Here is a 12,652-nt window from a genome sequence, read left to right as displayed (position 1 = left end):
CTCAGCGGCTTATCACATGAGAACATTCAAAATTATATGTCTGATCAGGGAGTAATGGCCGTTCATAGAGAAATGAAAAGGGTTGAAAAGGAATTGGTATCTACCCGCACTCTCTACTTGACCATTGACAGAGTTCAACTTCCATCAAACATTAAAGCGGGATAAGAGAGAATTTCAGTTCGCCCTTACATTCCCAACCTTACATCTTGCTGTCTGTGTTAGAGGTTTAATCATACCACCCAGTTGTATTCCAATACAGCCAAATGCATTACTTGTGGCAGGGATGCCCATGAGGGTGATTGTCCACCCCTATCCCCTCGCTGCATCAACTGTATTGGTGACCATGGTGCCTCCTCTAGTTTGCCCTACTTTTTAAAGATGAACGACTTATTCAGGAAATCAGAGTGAAGGAAAAGGTGTCTACCTTTGCTGCTAGTAAGTTATTCACGAGAAGAAAGCCCACTATGCTCCCAGCGGGTACATATAGCACTCTCTGAATGCCGTTCCATGCTGTCGGCCACCAGCTCTCAGCGGTCACTGAGTTGAGGGCAACCGCTACAAGATTTTTCCCCTTTTCTGTCCACCCTATTTCAATTATTCATTGGAATATCTGTGGAATCACTCCTATGGGGATGAATTGTCGATCCTCTTATAATCCTTCTCCCTGGTCATCTTCTGTCTTCAGGAAACAAAGCTACGTCCCCCTGATCACTTTGTCTTCCATCATTTCCAACCAGTCTGATTTTATCCTCCCCTCTGTTGATGACACTCCACCACACTGGGGACTTATGATTCTTCTTCATATTACTGTCCATTATCACCCAATCTCCCTACTCAGTTCCTTCCAAGCTGTTGCTGTACGTCTTTCCCATTTTGGATGCACCTTCTCTCTTTGTACCATATACATTCCACCATCCTCACCAGTGGCAAGAGCTGATCTTCTTCACCCCCTTATTTGCTGGTTGTGCACTTCAATGCCCACCACCCGATTTGGGGATCTCTGTGTCCTTGTCCCTTGTCCAAGAGGCTCCCTATTGATTGACCTCTTCCACCAAGTGGATCTTGTTTGTCTCAACACTGAGGACCTTACATTTTTGTCTACCTCCACATCAACTTACTCTCATTTGGACCTTTTGGTCGATACTGTTCAGCTAGCTCGGTACTTTGAATGGTTTGCTCTTGCCGATATACACTCGAGTGACCATTTTACATGCATTACAGCCACAACTACCCTCTATGCTCCCAAGGCACTAGCAGTTTTCCCAAGTCAATTGGACACTTTTCTCCTCTCTAGCAACATCTGATGACCGTCAGTTTTCTAGCATTGATGATCAGATCACTCATATTACGGAAGTTATTCTTACAGCTTTACAGCTGCAGAATGTTCAATATCTCGTACCTCCCCGTTGCCCCCCCCTTCCCTCCCGCCCTTCCCCCCCTCCCCCAGTTCCTCGGTGGAACAAGGCTTGTTGTGACGCAGTATGCGAGTGGAGATATGCTCTTCACGTTTTCTGCCGTCTTCCTACGTTGGCCAACTGTGTCCGCTATAAGCAGTTACATGCGTGATGCCGTAGCATCATACGCGAAAGCAAGAAGGCAAGGATCCAGATGGCACGGGTTGTAAAGCAGCCATTGAAATCTTGCATTTTGGCGTGTGTGTGTGTGTGTGTGTGTGTGTGTGTGTGTGTGTGTGTGTGTGAGAGAGAGAGAGAGAGAGAGAGAGAGAGAGAGAGAGAGAGAGAGAGAGAGAGAGTTGGCAGTTGATGGAACACAATGTAGGGAGACAAGTGTTTGCATGTGAGTGTATGTGTGTTTGTGTGTATGTTTCTCCGACAAGCTTGAAAAGGGAATTTCATACCAAAAGCTAGCCAAGTCTCTACCTTTTGTTTGTGTAGCTGTCAACAACACAGCGCTCCTGCCTTTTGGTGTATTTCTTGTTTTACACATTCACTTACACTTTCTGTAGACTGCTCATTTTTTTTTTTTTTTTTTTTTTTTTAAAGAAACTTTGTTATAATACGGGTGTCATGTGGTGAGGTGAGGGGTCTACTGTTTTTTATTACTTCTTACGATGTGTGCTATAATTATTAGTCATAAACAAATGGGATGCTGGATGTAGGCCAAGCAGCATCAGTTTCTTGCCAGTAACACACACATTTTGTGTTATTGGTGTTGCCTGTTGGGCTTTGATGGCTGGCGATCAGCCTGAGTCCATCGGTTCATGTTGTTGGGGTGTTTTAATCTCTCAGTGGCTTCTCTGATCTTGCATTTCAGCATCACAGGCCGCTGTGCAAGAACACATGTTTTGTTGAATTTTTTTTCTTGCTCCAATCTTCTTGTGTTCAGCCACTGCAGTTTTGTTGGCCTGTGTTACGTACATTGCTTCAGGCGTGCCACTTTTGCTAATGTAAACTTCTTCACAGTCACAGTCTACCTTGTATGCTCCTGTAGTGTGCAGAGTATCTATCATGTCACTGGTGCAGCCTAGCACATTATGGAACTTGCAGGTGCAGTAGAAGAATGGCTGGACACTAACCCTGTGTATGTGTTCACTAATCTGGTCAGTGACATTCTGCACATAAGATAAGTGCACTGCTAGCTGCCGTGTTGGCTCTTGATATACTGTAAGCACAAGTGTGCCATCTGATATCCTATATACTTCCATGTCTAGGATTGCAATTACATCATTTTTCTCTTCTGTGTGCACAAACGGAGTGTCCTTGTGAATTTTGTGCAAATATTCATGAAACTTGTGTAGCTGTGTCTTACCATGGGATCATGCATCTGAATCAGCTCAAGGAGCATAAAGGAGCTGAACAAAGTGCCATTGTTTCAAAGGCCTCCATGAACATGTCAGGTGCTAACTGGGAATTGGGGGGGGAGGAGGGGGGGGGGGGGGGGGGGGGTGGAATCCATTGCTATGCCACCAATCTGCTCATAGTATTTTCCTTGCTATTTGAATTATGTTGATGACAAACACAAATCATCCGGATCACGTATGTCTGCTGGGACATGCTCTTGCAGAATGTGCACAGTTTTGTCCACTGATATATTTGTAAATAACAGTTTCATGTTAAAGCTGTCATGATGTCAGTGGGTAAAATTGATCAGGAAGACCATTGAGATATTAAAACACTCTAACAATGTAAATAGAGAAGATGGACTCAGGCCTGCACCATCCTGGCTGCCTATCATCGGAGCCCAACAGGCCACACTAACAACATGAAACGTGAATGTTACCAGCAAGTAACTACCACCACACGGCCCACATCCAACATGAGGAAAATAAGAATCTGCACCCCATTTTTTGATGGCTATCACTCATAGCACTCACTGCACGAAGTAATAGAGAAAATAGCAGCACACCACTCACTCCACTACATGACATCTTCTATTATAAAATGTCCCATTCCTGCCACTAGCGATCAATAATGTTATTAATGTTGTGCTCAGCAGAGCAGTCTTGACAGCTTTCAGCTGACTGTGTACAACAAGAAATACATTAGTAGACCCAGAAGGAGGCCAAAACACTGATGATGATGTTGTTGTTGTGGTCCTCAGTCCTGAGACTGGTTTGATGCAGCACTCCATTCTACTCTATACTGTGCAGACTTCTTCATCTCCTTGTACCTACTGCAACCTACATCCTTCTGAATCTGCATAGTGTATTCATCTCTTGGTCTCCCTCTACAATTTTTACCCTCCACACTCCCCTCCAATACTAAATTGGTGATCCCTTGATACCTCCGAACATGTGCTATCAACTGATCCCTTCTTTTAGTCAAGTTGTGTCACAAACTTCTCTTCTCCCCAATCCTACTCAGTATTTCCTTATTAGTTACGTGATCTACCCATCTAATCTTCAGCATTCTTCTTAGCACCACATTTCGAAAGCTTCTATTCTCTTCTTGTCCAAACTATTTATCGTCCATGTTTCACTTCCATACATGACTACACTCCATACAAATACTTTCAGAAACAACTTCCTAACACTTACATATGTACTCGATGCTAACAAATTTCTCTTCTTAAGAAACGCTTTCCTTGCCATTGCCAGTCTACATTTACTCTATACACTCCTTCCACCTTTCTGCTTTCCCTTCTTTGCTTAGAACTGGGTTTCCATCTGAGGCCTTGATATTCATACAAGTGGTTCTTTTTTCTCCAAGTGTCTCTTTAACTTTCCTGTAGGCAGTATCTATCTTACCCCTAGTGAGATAAGCCTCTACATCCTTACATTTGTCCTCTAGCCATCCCTGCTTAGCCATTTTGCACTTACTGCCGATCTCATTTTTGAGACGTTTGTATTCATTTTTGCCTGCTTCATTTACTGCATTTTTATATTTTCTCCTTTCATCAATTAAATTGAGTAGTTCCTGCCCAGAAATCCGAATGGGGGACTATTTTACCTCCGGAATATTTTATCCAAGATGACGCCACCATCATTTGACCATACAGTAAAGCTGCATGCCCTCGGGAAAAATTAAGGCTGTAGTTTCCCCTTGCTTTCAGCCATTCACAGTACCAGCACAGCAAGGCCGTTTTGGTTAGTGTTACAAGGCCAGATCAGTCAATGATCCAGACTGTAGCTCCCTGCTACTACTGAAAAGGCTGCTGCCCCTCTTCAGGAACCACGCGCTTGTCTGGCCTCTCAACAGATACCCCTCCATTGTGGTTGCACATATGGTACGGCTATCTGTATCGCTGAGGCACGCAATCCCCCCCACCAATGACAAGGTCCATGGTTCATGGGGAGTGGGGGTGGGGGAACACTGCTGATTGTTATTTACAATGTTACTTAGTACAATATCCAAAGACTTTATGTTAACTGAAGCCTATATAGTTGTATCACCTTGAGTTGTGTCACAGAGTGTTCTTCAGGTATCACATCCCACCCTTCCGTATTTCACTTCTTCTTTTGATGCATTCATGAATGCTGCTGGGTATGATGTCAGGAAGACTCTGACTTTTCAGTATATATATACAGACCAATGACATCAAAACTAAAAACAGCACACCACATTGTTACTAGGGACTATGGAATGGTCATTGGCGGAGTTGCTGGGGAGTTGTTTTCAGAGCAGTACCTGTAATTTTGTTTGTTTACTGCAACTGATGGATGAAAATGTGCCTCGTCTTAAAAAAATACATCTTCTCAGGGAACATTTTGAAGCATGTCTTCACACAGTGTTGTACGGACTTTATAATCTCGTCCTCTCAGTTCCTGAACCAACATGTCTTGTAGGGATAAATTTTCAAATCTCATTGCAAGATTCTTCTCACATATCGATCAGATGATCAAAAGGCTAATGTGCCCTTTCTTGCAGAATGTTGAGAAGGTTGGCGAACTGAACCTCTCAATGCAGCAATATTTTATGGGCCTGTTGTAGACTGTCGTGTACCTTGGGGTTTTCATTTTAATGCAGATCCTGTCTCTTGAAAATTCGAAAGCAGTGAATAAATGTTTTTTCTTTCTTTCTTTCTTTCTTTCTTTATTTTTTATTTTTTTTTTAAATTTTTATTTATTTATTTATTTTTATTTTTTTTTGAATCGGAAACTGGGTACTGCTGACAAAGTGAAAAATGAATGCAGAAGGCACATTTAGTAGTTATTGGTGATCCATTATTTTGAATAAACTGCTCCACGACAAAAGTGCGAAGTTCACCTAACCAAGTCATGTTATACACTAAAATGGCACATATGCAGCTATTCAGGGTTGTGTCCCCACCACCACCACCACCACCACCACCACCACCACCACCACCACCACACTACTCTGTCACTGCACACTGCCTCTCAAATCAGGGAGTTCTTTCTGCTGCACTGTATATAGTAGTATCACTTATGAGCAGTGTCATGGAGATTTTGATATTATCCACCATATTAATTTATTTATGTCATGAACAGTAGCACTCCGTTGGAATCCCCACCCACCTCCCTCTCCCTCTCCCTCTCCCTCTCCCTCTCCCTCTCCCTCTCCCTCTCCCTCTCCCTCTCCCTCTCCCTCTCCCTCTCCCTCTCCCTCTCCCTCTCCCTCTCCCTCTCCCTCTCCCTCTCCCTCTCCCTCTCCCTCTCCCTCTCCCTCTCCCTCTCCCTCTCCCTCTCCCTCTCCCTCTCCCTCTCCCTCTCCCTCTCCCTCTCCCTCTCCCTCTCCCTCTCCCTCTCCCTCTCCCTCTCCCTCTCCCTCCCTTTTACTGAAATCTAGGAGTGCTGTTAGTTGCTATTGGCTGTACTGGAAGGTGTGACACTTGAAGGTAAGGACTGATCAGTCTGTTTGGACCTCTGTGAATTATGCTTGAAGTTACTTTATCACTGTTTCAGCCGTATAATACTGCTGGTAAACTGACTCATTTTTCATTGTTATGTACCTAAGTAATAGATGTTGCATGTTTTAATGTTAAATGTCATTGATTTTGTTGGTTTTATTGTTTAGATAAGGGGCCAAATAAAATTGTTGATGGCTGATCGCAAAGGCGAAGAAGTTGTCATCACACGTACGTTACAAACAACACAGAAGGCAAAAACATTACAATTTAAAACACTGGATCCAGTAATTCATAGGAAGAAGTCTAGTGGTGAAGTAAGTAAAATATTACATTTTGAATTTTCTTTTGCTCTCTCTGTAATTAAAAGTAATATCCATGAAGTTGTGGGGCCACTGTTCGCAGAATATGCCTTAACATCCACATTCCTATTATAGGATCTTCACCTTTACCTATCCGAGCACTGTCTCCATCTTCTATATTAGAAGGACTTAAAGTTCATTGTGAAATATGAATTAACATTGCCACTGTGATTTTTCATATTCACAAAGCCCTATTAGAGGTGAAAGTCACATTAAATGTCAGTTTATTAGTCGTCCAGGGAGCGAACATTTGGACCTGTGATTGAACAATTACAGAACATGTTACCACAGAATGTAAATGATGCTGTAGGTATGAGATAACTTTAGACCAAGCATTAAAATAATGATGGTAGTGCATTTCCATTTGGATAAAAGGGAACTGAATACTGAAGTTTGGAACTCTGTGGTTACTTCAAGTAAAATAAGAAGATAAACAGGAAAATACTGTGCCAAACAGAGCAGTCAGTATGTAAGAAATAAAAGAAGAAAAACAAGAAATGTAGAAAGAATTATTATAACTAACCAAAGTAGGAGGAGAAGGTGTTGGGAGCAGAGAGCAAGCACCAACTCTTGCTAGCCGAATAAGTGACATCCATCCAAGAGGATAAATTGAATGTCATTGATCGGTGTTGTACTCATAAACAAGACCAAAGGAATCTGGTGCTTCCTACATAGCATATTTGAAGATTAATACAATATTAAAATTTTTCATGTTTTCAGAATATGAATTACCTTAAAAATTGAGGCATATGTATGTTTGCTATGTACATTGTCCATTCAAATCATTGTAACTGCCTTTTGTAACAGCTGCCTATTGTAACAGGGTTGCTGTACACACAGCATCTCGATGAACCTGAAGTGATTCAGTTAGATGCTGCTATGTCTTAGAGCATATGTAGAGCCATGTTTTGCAGTGTTCCACATAGATGTCAGAAGATGCATAGTGGAGGATACACATCAGTGAACATGAGAATTAAGGCCACCTCATAGATAGTCATTGAGGGTGGATTGAATAATTTATGGATAAGGGATTGTTCTTTGAAGTTACTTGTTTAAACTGTTATTACCCATTGAAGAATGTGTTTGGATGAACACAATGTCCAAGAGTACATTAGTGCCGTCTTAGGTTGTTTGCAGATGTCGCTGTCGTTTATCGATTAATAAAGTCATCAGAAGATCAAAACAGATTGCTAAACGATTTAGAAAAGATATCTGAATGGTGTGAAAATTGTCAGCTGACCCTAAGTAATAAAAAGTGTGAGGTCATCCACATGATTGCTAAAATAAATTCGTCAGACTTCAGTTACATGATAAATCAGTCAAATCTAAAAGCTATACATTCAACTAAATACCTAGGAATTACAATTACAAACAACTTTAATTGGAAGGAACACAGAAAATGTTGTGGGGAAGGCTAACGAAAGACTGCGTTCTATTGGCAGGACACTAAAGAAATGTAACAGATCTACTAAGGAGACTGCCTACACTACACTTGTCTGTCCTTTTTTAGAATATTGCTGCACGGTGTGGGATCCATACCAGATAGGATTGACGGAGTACATCAACAAAGTTCAAAGAAGGGCAGCAATTTTTCCATTATCACAAACTAGGGGAGAGCGTGTCACTTAAATTTTACACAATTTGGGCTGGGCATCATTAAAACAAAGGTGTTTTTCATTGTGATGGAATCTTCTCACGAAATTCCAATCATCAACTTTCTCCTCCGAATGGGAAAGTATTTTATTGACACTGACCTACGTAGGGAGAAACGATCACCATGATAAAATAAGGGAAATCAGAGCTCATACGGAAAGATATAGGTGTTCGTTCTTTCCGCGCGCTTTATGAGATCAGAATAATAGAGAATTGTGAAGGTGGTTCGATGAACCCTCTGTCATGCACTTAAATGTGATTTGCAGAGTGTCCATGTAGATGTAGATTAGTAACCAAGTCACTCTAGTCCCCCCTCCATATGGTTTAATTGTCTTGGAGAATGCCGTGATAACACTCCCTGGGCCATTGTCTTTACCACCATTGTCCCGTGTTCTTCCAACAATGGTTGCAGCATTTCTGCTCCATTTCTCCTTGGACACAGTGGTATCTATTGATACTATGGAGCAGGAAATATGGGTCATCAGACCGAAGTTACTCATTACCCTTCAGCTGCAGTTTACCATTGATGTTGTTGAGCAGATACAAGCCTTAGCTGTCAATGGACCATGGAAGTGTGAGCACAGAGATCATGAACTATTTCAGAGCCCTGTATGCAGGTTCACTGTGTTGTAAACGTATGCACAGACTGCTAGCCCCAGAGTCACTGTTAACATTTGTTGCCTTCTCACCCCTTCGTTGTCACTTATCTTGGACATCAGTGGCATGTGAAGTTACAGTTCCATGATTGTTGCTCACAATGGTGCTGTCTGTTCACAGTTCACTTTCAGTTAAGTTACCTAGCTTGTGTTCACAGATTTTGTCATTTGGGAAATACTAGTGACCTTCACCTGAATGGCAAGGATCATCCCTTTTTGTGACTGTTTTTTTCATTACGAATGGCAGCTGCCAGCAAGCTGGATAAATATATTTTCAGTTCTTTTATACATAAGTCACTATTGCACACTGCATATTGTATCTGATGAGCTTTGTGCTGTACACGGCTTCTGTGGCATCTGGGAGATACATCAACAGTATGGAAGTAATAGATTGCCACTCATCACATATAGGAGACAAGGACAATGGTACAGGCATAGGCACAACAAAAAAGAAAGACATATAGAGTATTAAGCTTTTGGGAAAGTCTGCTTTCCAAAATAGAAAGCACATACACATTCACACAAGTACAACTCGCACAAACAGATTCATTGTCTCTGGGCACTGGTCCACAGTTGGGCGGAGCGATTTCACTTACGTTTTGCTACGTTATAATAACGTTTTGCTACGTTATAATATATCACCTGGAGCCATATAATACTCCATTCTGTGAGAGGGAATTCCTCAGTGTCCTAGCCTTTTGTCCTGGTACACATTTGTTCGACATCAGTTACATTTCTTTGTTACACACGTAATTAGAAAGCTGTTTTTATTATACCTTATCAGGACTTTATGATCTGCATTTTTTACCACATTTGTTTATTTGTATTTTGTTGTCTTTATCTATCTGTTATTTGACCATCTGCCTTAAGTGAGATTACATGTTTCTCAAACTGTTTTATAAGACGTGAGGGAATTACCCAACAATTTTCTACCTGTTTGCCATATATGTCAGGCTACAGACTTCATTACTCCTATTTCTCTCTCTTTTCCCTTATCCATGTATTTCGACTCATCTTTCTTCGTTTTATTTCTGTAAGCCTACTGACCTCATTATTGCATGTATTTTTGCTGTGATCCTCACACCACTTCCACACATCTCCTTTAATTAATATTAAAACGCTTTGGCTTGCCTCTAGTGGCACCATTTTACTACTCTCTCTCTCTCTTACCTTCAGACAGCCTTACTCCCAAATGAAAATTATTAATTTATTCAGTGTATTGGTCCAGATTTTAGGATTTTCCAGCTACAACAACTTCTCATAATGCAAAGTGTTCCGTATTTTGTAGTTACTACTCCTTTTTAAGGAACTTACTTACTATTTACTTACTTTAGCTATTAATTTTCTGTCTTTAATGCTCAGAAGTTACCCATTGACCTCTCATATTCTCTTGTAAGTTCTGTTTTGGCTATAGTCATTTTCGGGAATCATCATTACTCACTAGGAAGACATTACAAACTAATAGCGTATGTACAACATGAATACATATATACCTTACTACGATAGGACATAAGGAGAAAACGGAATGTGAAAGGGAAATAAAGTTTCAGCCAGCAGGGACTGCACAGTATGCCAAACTGTGTATCTGCCAAAGAATGGCAGACTTCCTACAGAAGCTGGTGTAGACAGAACAGAATTTCTTCAGATCTACAAAATATAGTCGTCACCTCCCCCCCCCCCCCCCCCCCCCCCCCACACACACACACACACACACACACACACACACACACACACACACAGGGGGCTCGCCACTCTTTGCCAGGTTAGTGCTTGGCTACCATGGGGTCCCAGCCTTTGCAGCATCTCTTCCCTTCCGTGCTACATGCCTACCCTTTTGGTATTCTTTTTTCCCTCTCCTTCGGGGAACATGTCTGGGGTGTTTTTGGGAATGTGGTGTATACTTTCGGTACCTGACACAAGAACAGTCTTACCATTGTTTTTCGTACCTTTTTTCTTTCTTCGTCCTTCTTCTCATATCCTTCCTCTGCTTCAGTGTTTGAGGTTTCTCTTTTTCTTCTGTCTCGATTGCACTCCAAAAGTCAGGCCTACATGTCTAAAGCGTAACAGGTGATTGCGTAATGTGTGATTCCCAGCCCTCGGTCAACAGATAGGGTTTGCAAGTACACCCCCCCCCCCCCCCCCCCCCAATACAGGCCAGGCCCAGGGAGGGGTGCCTGCTTCAGCTGCTACCTTCCCAAATTGCTGATTCCCTCTGTCAGGTGTCTGGGAGGTGAAACCTGAAATGTAAACAATCACCTAAGTGGGTAAGCTCTCCTCTGGGGAGGAGAGGGAGACAGGGGGGGGGGGGGGCAGGAGGGCAGTTGGCAGTTGGGGCAGGAGCGTGCCATCGGAGATGCTGGCAGTCATAGGGGATTTTCTCACAATGAACCAATCATCATCGTCTCACAGTCCACATCCACCAAACATAAACGAATTGAAGTTCCCGATTAAAGACACTCCCAGCTGCACAACAGTTCCTCGGGTTTCATGTACTGAAGACAGTCAGTCCTCTCCAATGGCAAATTCATTTTTATTCAGATACAATTGCCGGCCCTGTGAAATCATGCTCTCTTTTACACAATGGCATTTTGCTTTTTGGAGACTACCTCTGATACTTAAGCACAACTGCTTGCTACTTCGCTTCCCCACAGCTATCCTATTCATGTTGAGGCTCATAGAATTCTGATTCTTTCTGTGGTATTATTTACACTTCTACTTTTGACAAATCACACTTTGATTTTGCATTTATTACTTTGACAGAACCATCCTCATTAATTTCGGTTTCTGATTCTGGGGATTCATCGTCAGAGACTGGTTCCATCTTAACTTCCATATTATTCCCATCAATACTTTCGATTGTTAGTAGGCTATTGCAAGGAGCTAACAAATACTTAAAATATTCTTAACTTAACTTAATTGCTGGACCTTGACGATCGATGCCAGCGCGGTGTGTCAGCAAGTGTGATGCGACGCATTGCGAGTAAGAAGGCGATGATGGCGGCGAGTATCTCCCACTGCAGTAGTTCCAGAGGGGGCTGGACACCGGTGAGCATGGGCAGTAACTTGTAAGTAACTCGCAGTTCCATGCAGCTCCCTGATGATACAGCATCGTCTTCTCATTTCGATGCTGTTGGTAGCTGTTATGTAGTGTCGTCTTCTTCCCTCCTCCTGTCACGATCAAGGTTAAGTTGCTAACATTCACAGTTTAGTTTCCACACTCGTGAACAAATCTTAGCACTGTTCTCACACTGGTTTCAGGATACTTCACTTCGGTAACCTGTTAATGCCTACCAAGTTTGCTGTTTTATACCGGTCACTTTCTCTGTTCAATTTCCTGGCCAATGCACAATGTGTGGCACGGTGGTTGGAATAAGAATATTGATTTAATTATATTGTGTTGCCCTCTTTTACGAGAGCCTGATAATTCTTTTTGTGGTGTGTCAGAAAGCGATGGAGAACATACTGACCATAATTTCCAGTCTGCAAGTCCACATTCTTCTTGTGCTCATTGAAAGTACTCTCTGTTTACTCACAAGGGAACCTCCCAATCACACCCCCCTCACATTTAATTATAAGTTGGCACAGTGGACAGGCCTTGAAAATCTGAACACAGATCAATCAAGAAAGTAGTTGTGTGGAACTATGAAAAAATAAGCAAAATATACAGACTGAGTAGTCCATGCGCAAGATAGGCAACATCAAGGAGTGGGTGAGCTC

The 12,652-nt window shown here is 42.1% G+C and overlaps 1 protein-coding gene across 1 annotated transcript in view; it reads left to right on the top strand.

The window, feature by feature from the left end:
• Positions 1-12,652, top strand: part of LOC126283945 (DNA repair protein RAD50) — a 238,345-nt gene that overhangs the window by 25,553 nt on the left and 200,140 nt on the right. The window contains exon 2 of the mRNA XM_049982352.1: positions 6,435-6,581. Coding sequence (XP_049838309.1) covers positions 6,435-6,581 — 147 coding nt within the window. The remainder of the gene's footprint in view (positions 1-6,434; positions 6,582-12,652) is intronic.

The sequence above is a fragment of the Schistocerca gregaria genome, chromosome 8 (assembly GCF_023897955.1).
Source record: "Schistocerca gregaria isolate iqSchGreg1 chromosome 8, iqSchGreg1.2, whole genome shotgun sequence".
NCBI classification, from domain to species: domain Eukaryota; kingdom Metazoa; phylum Arthropoda; class Insecta; order Orthoptera; family Acrididae; genus Schistocerca; species Schistocerca gregaria.
Note: the sequence above shows the minus strand (reverse complement) of the source record. Positions and strands in the feature narration are given on the sequence as shown.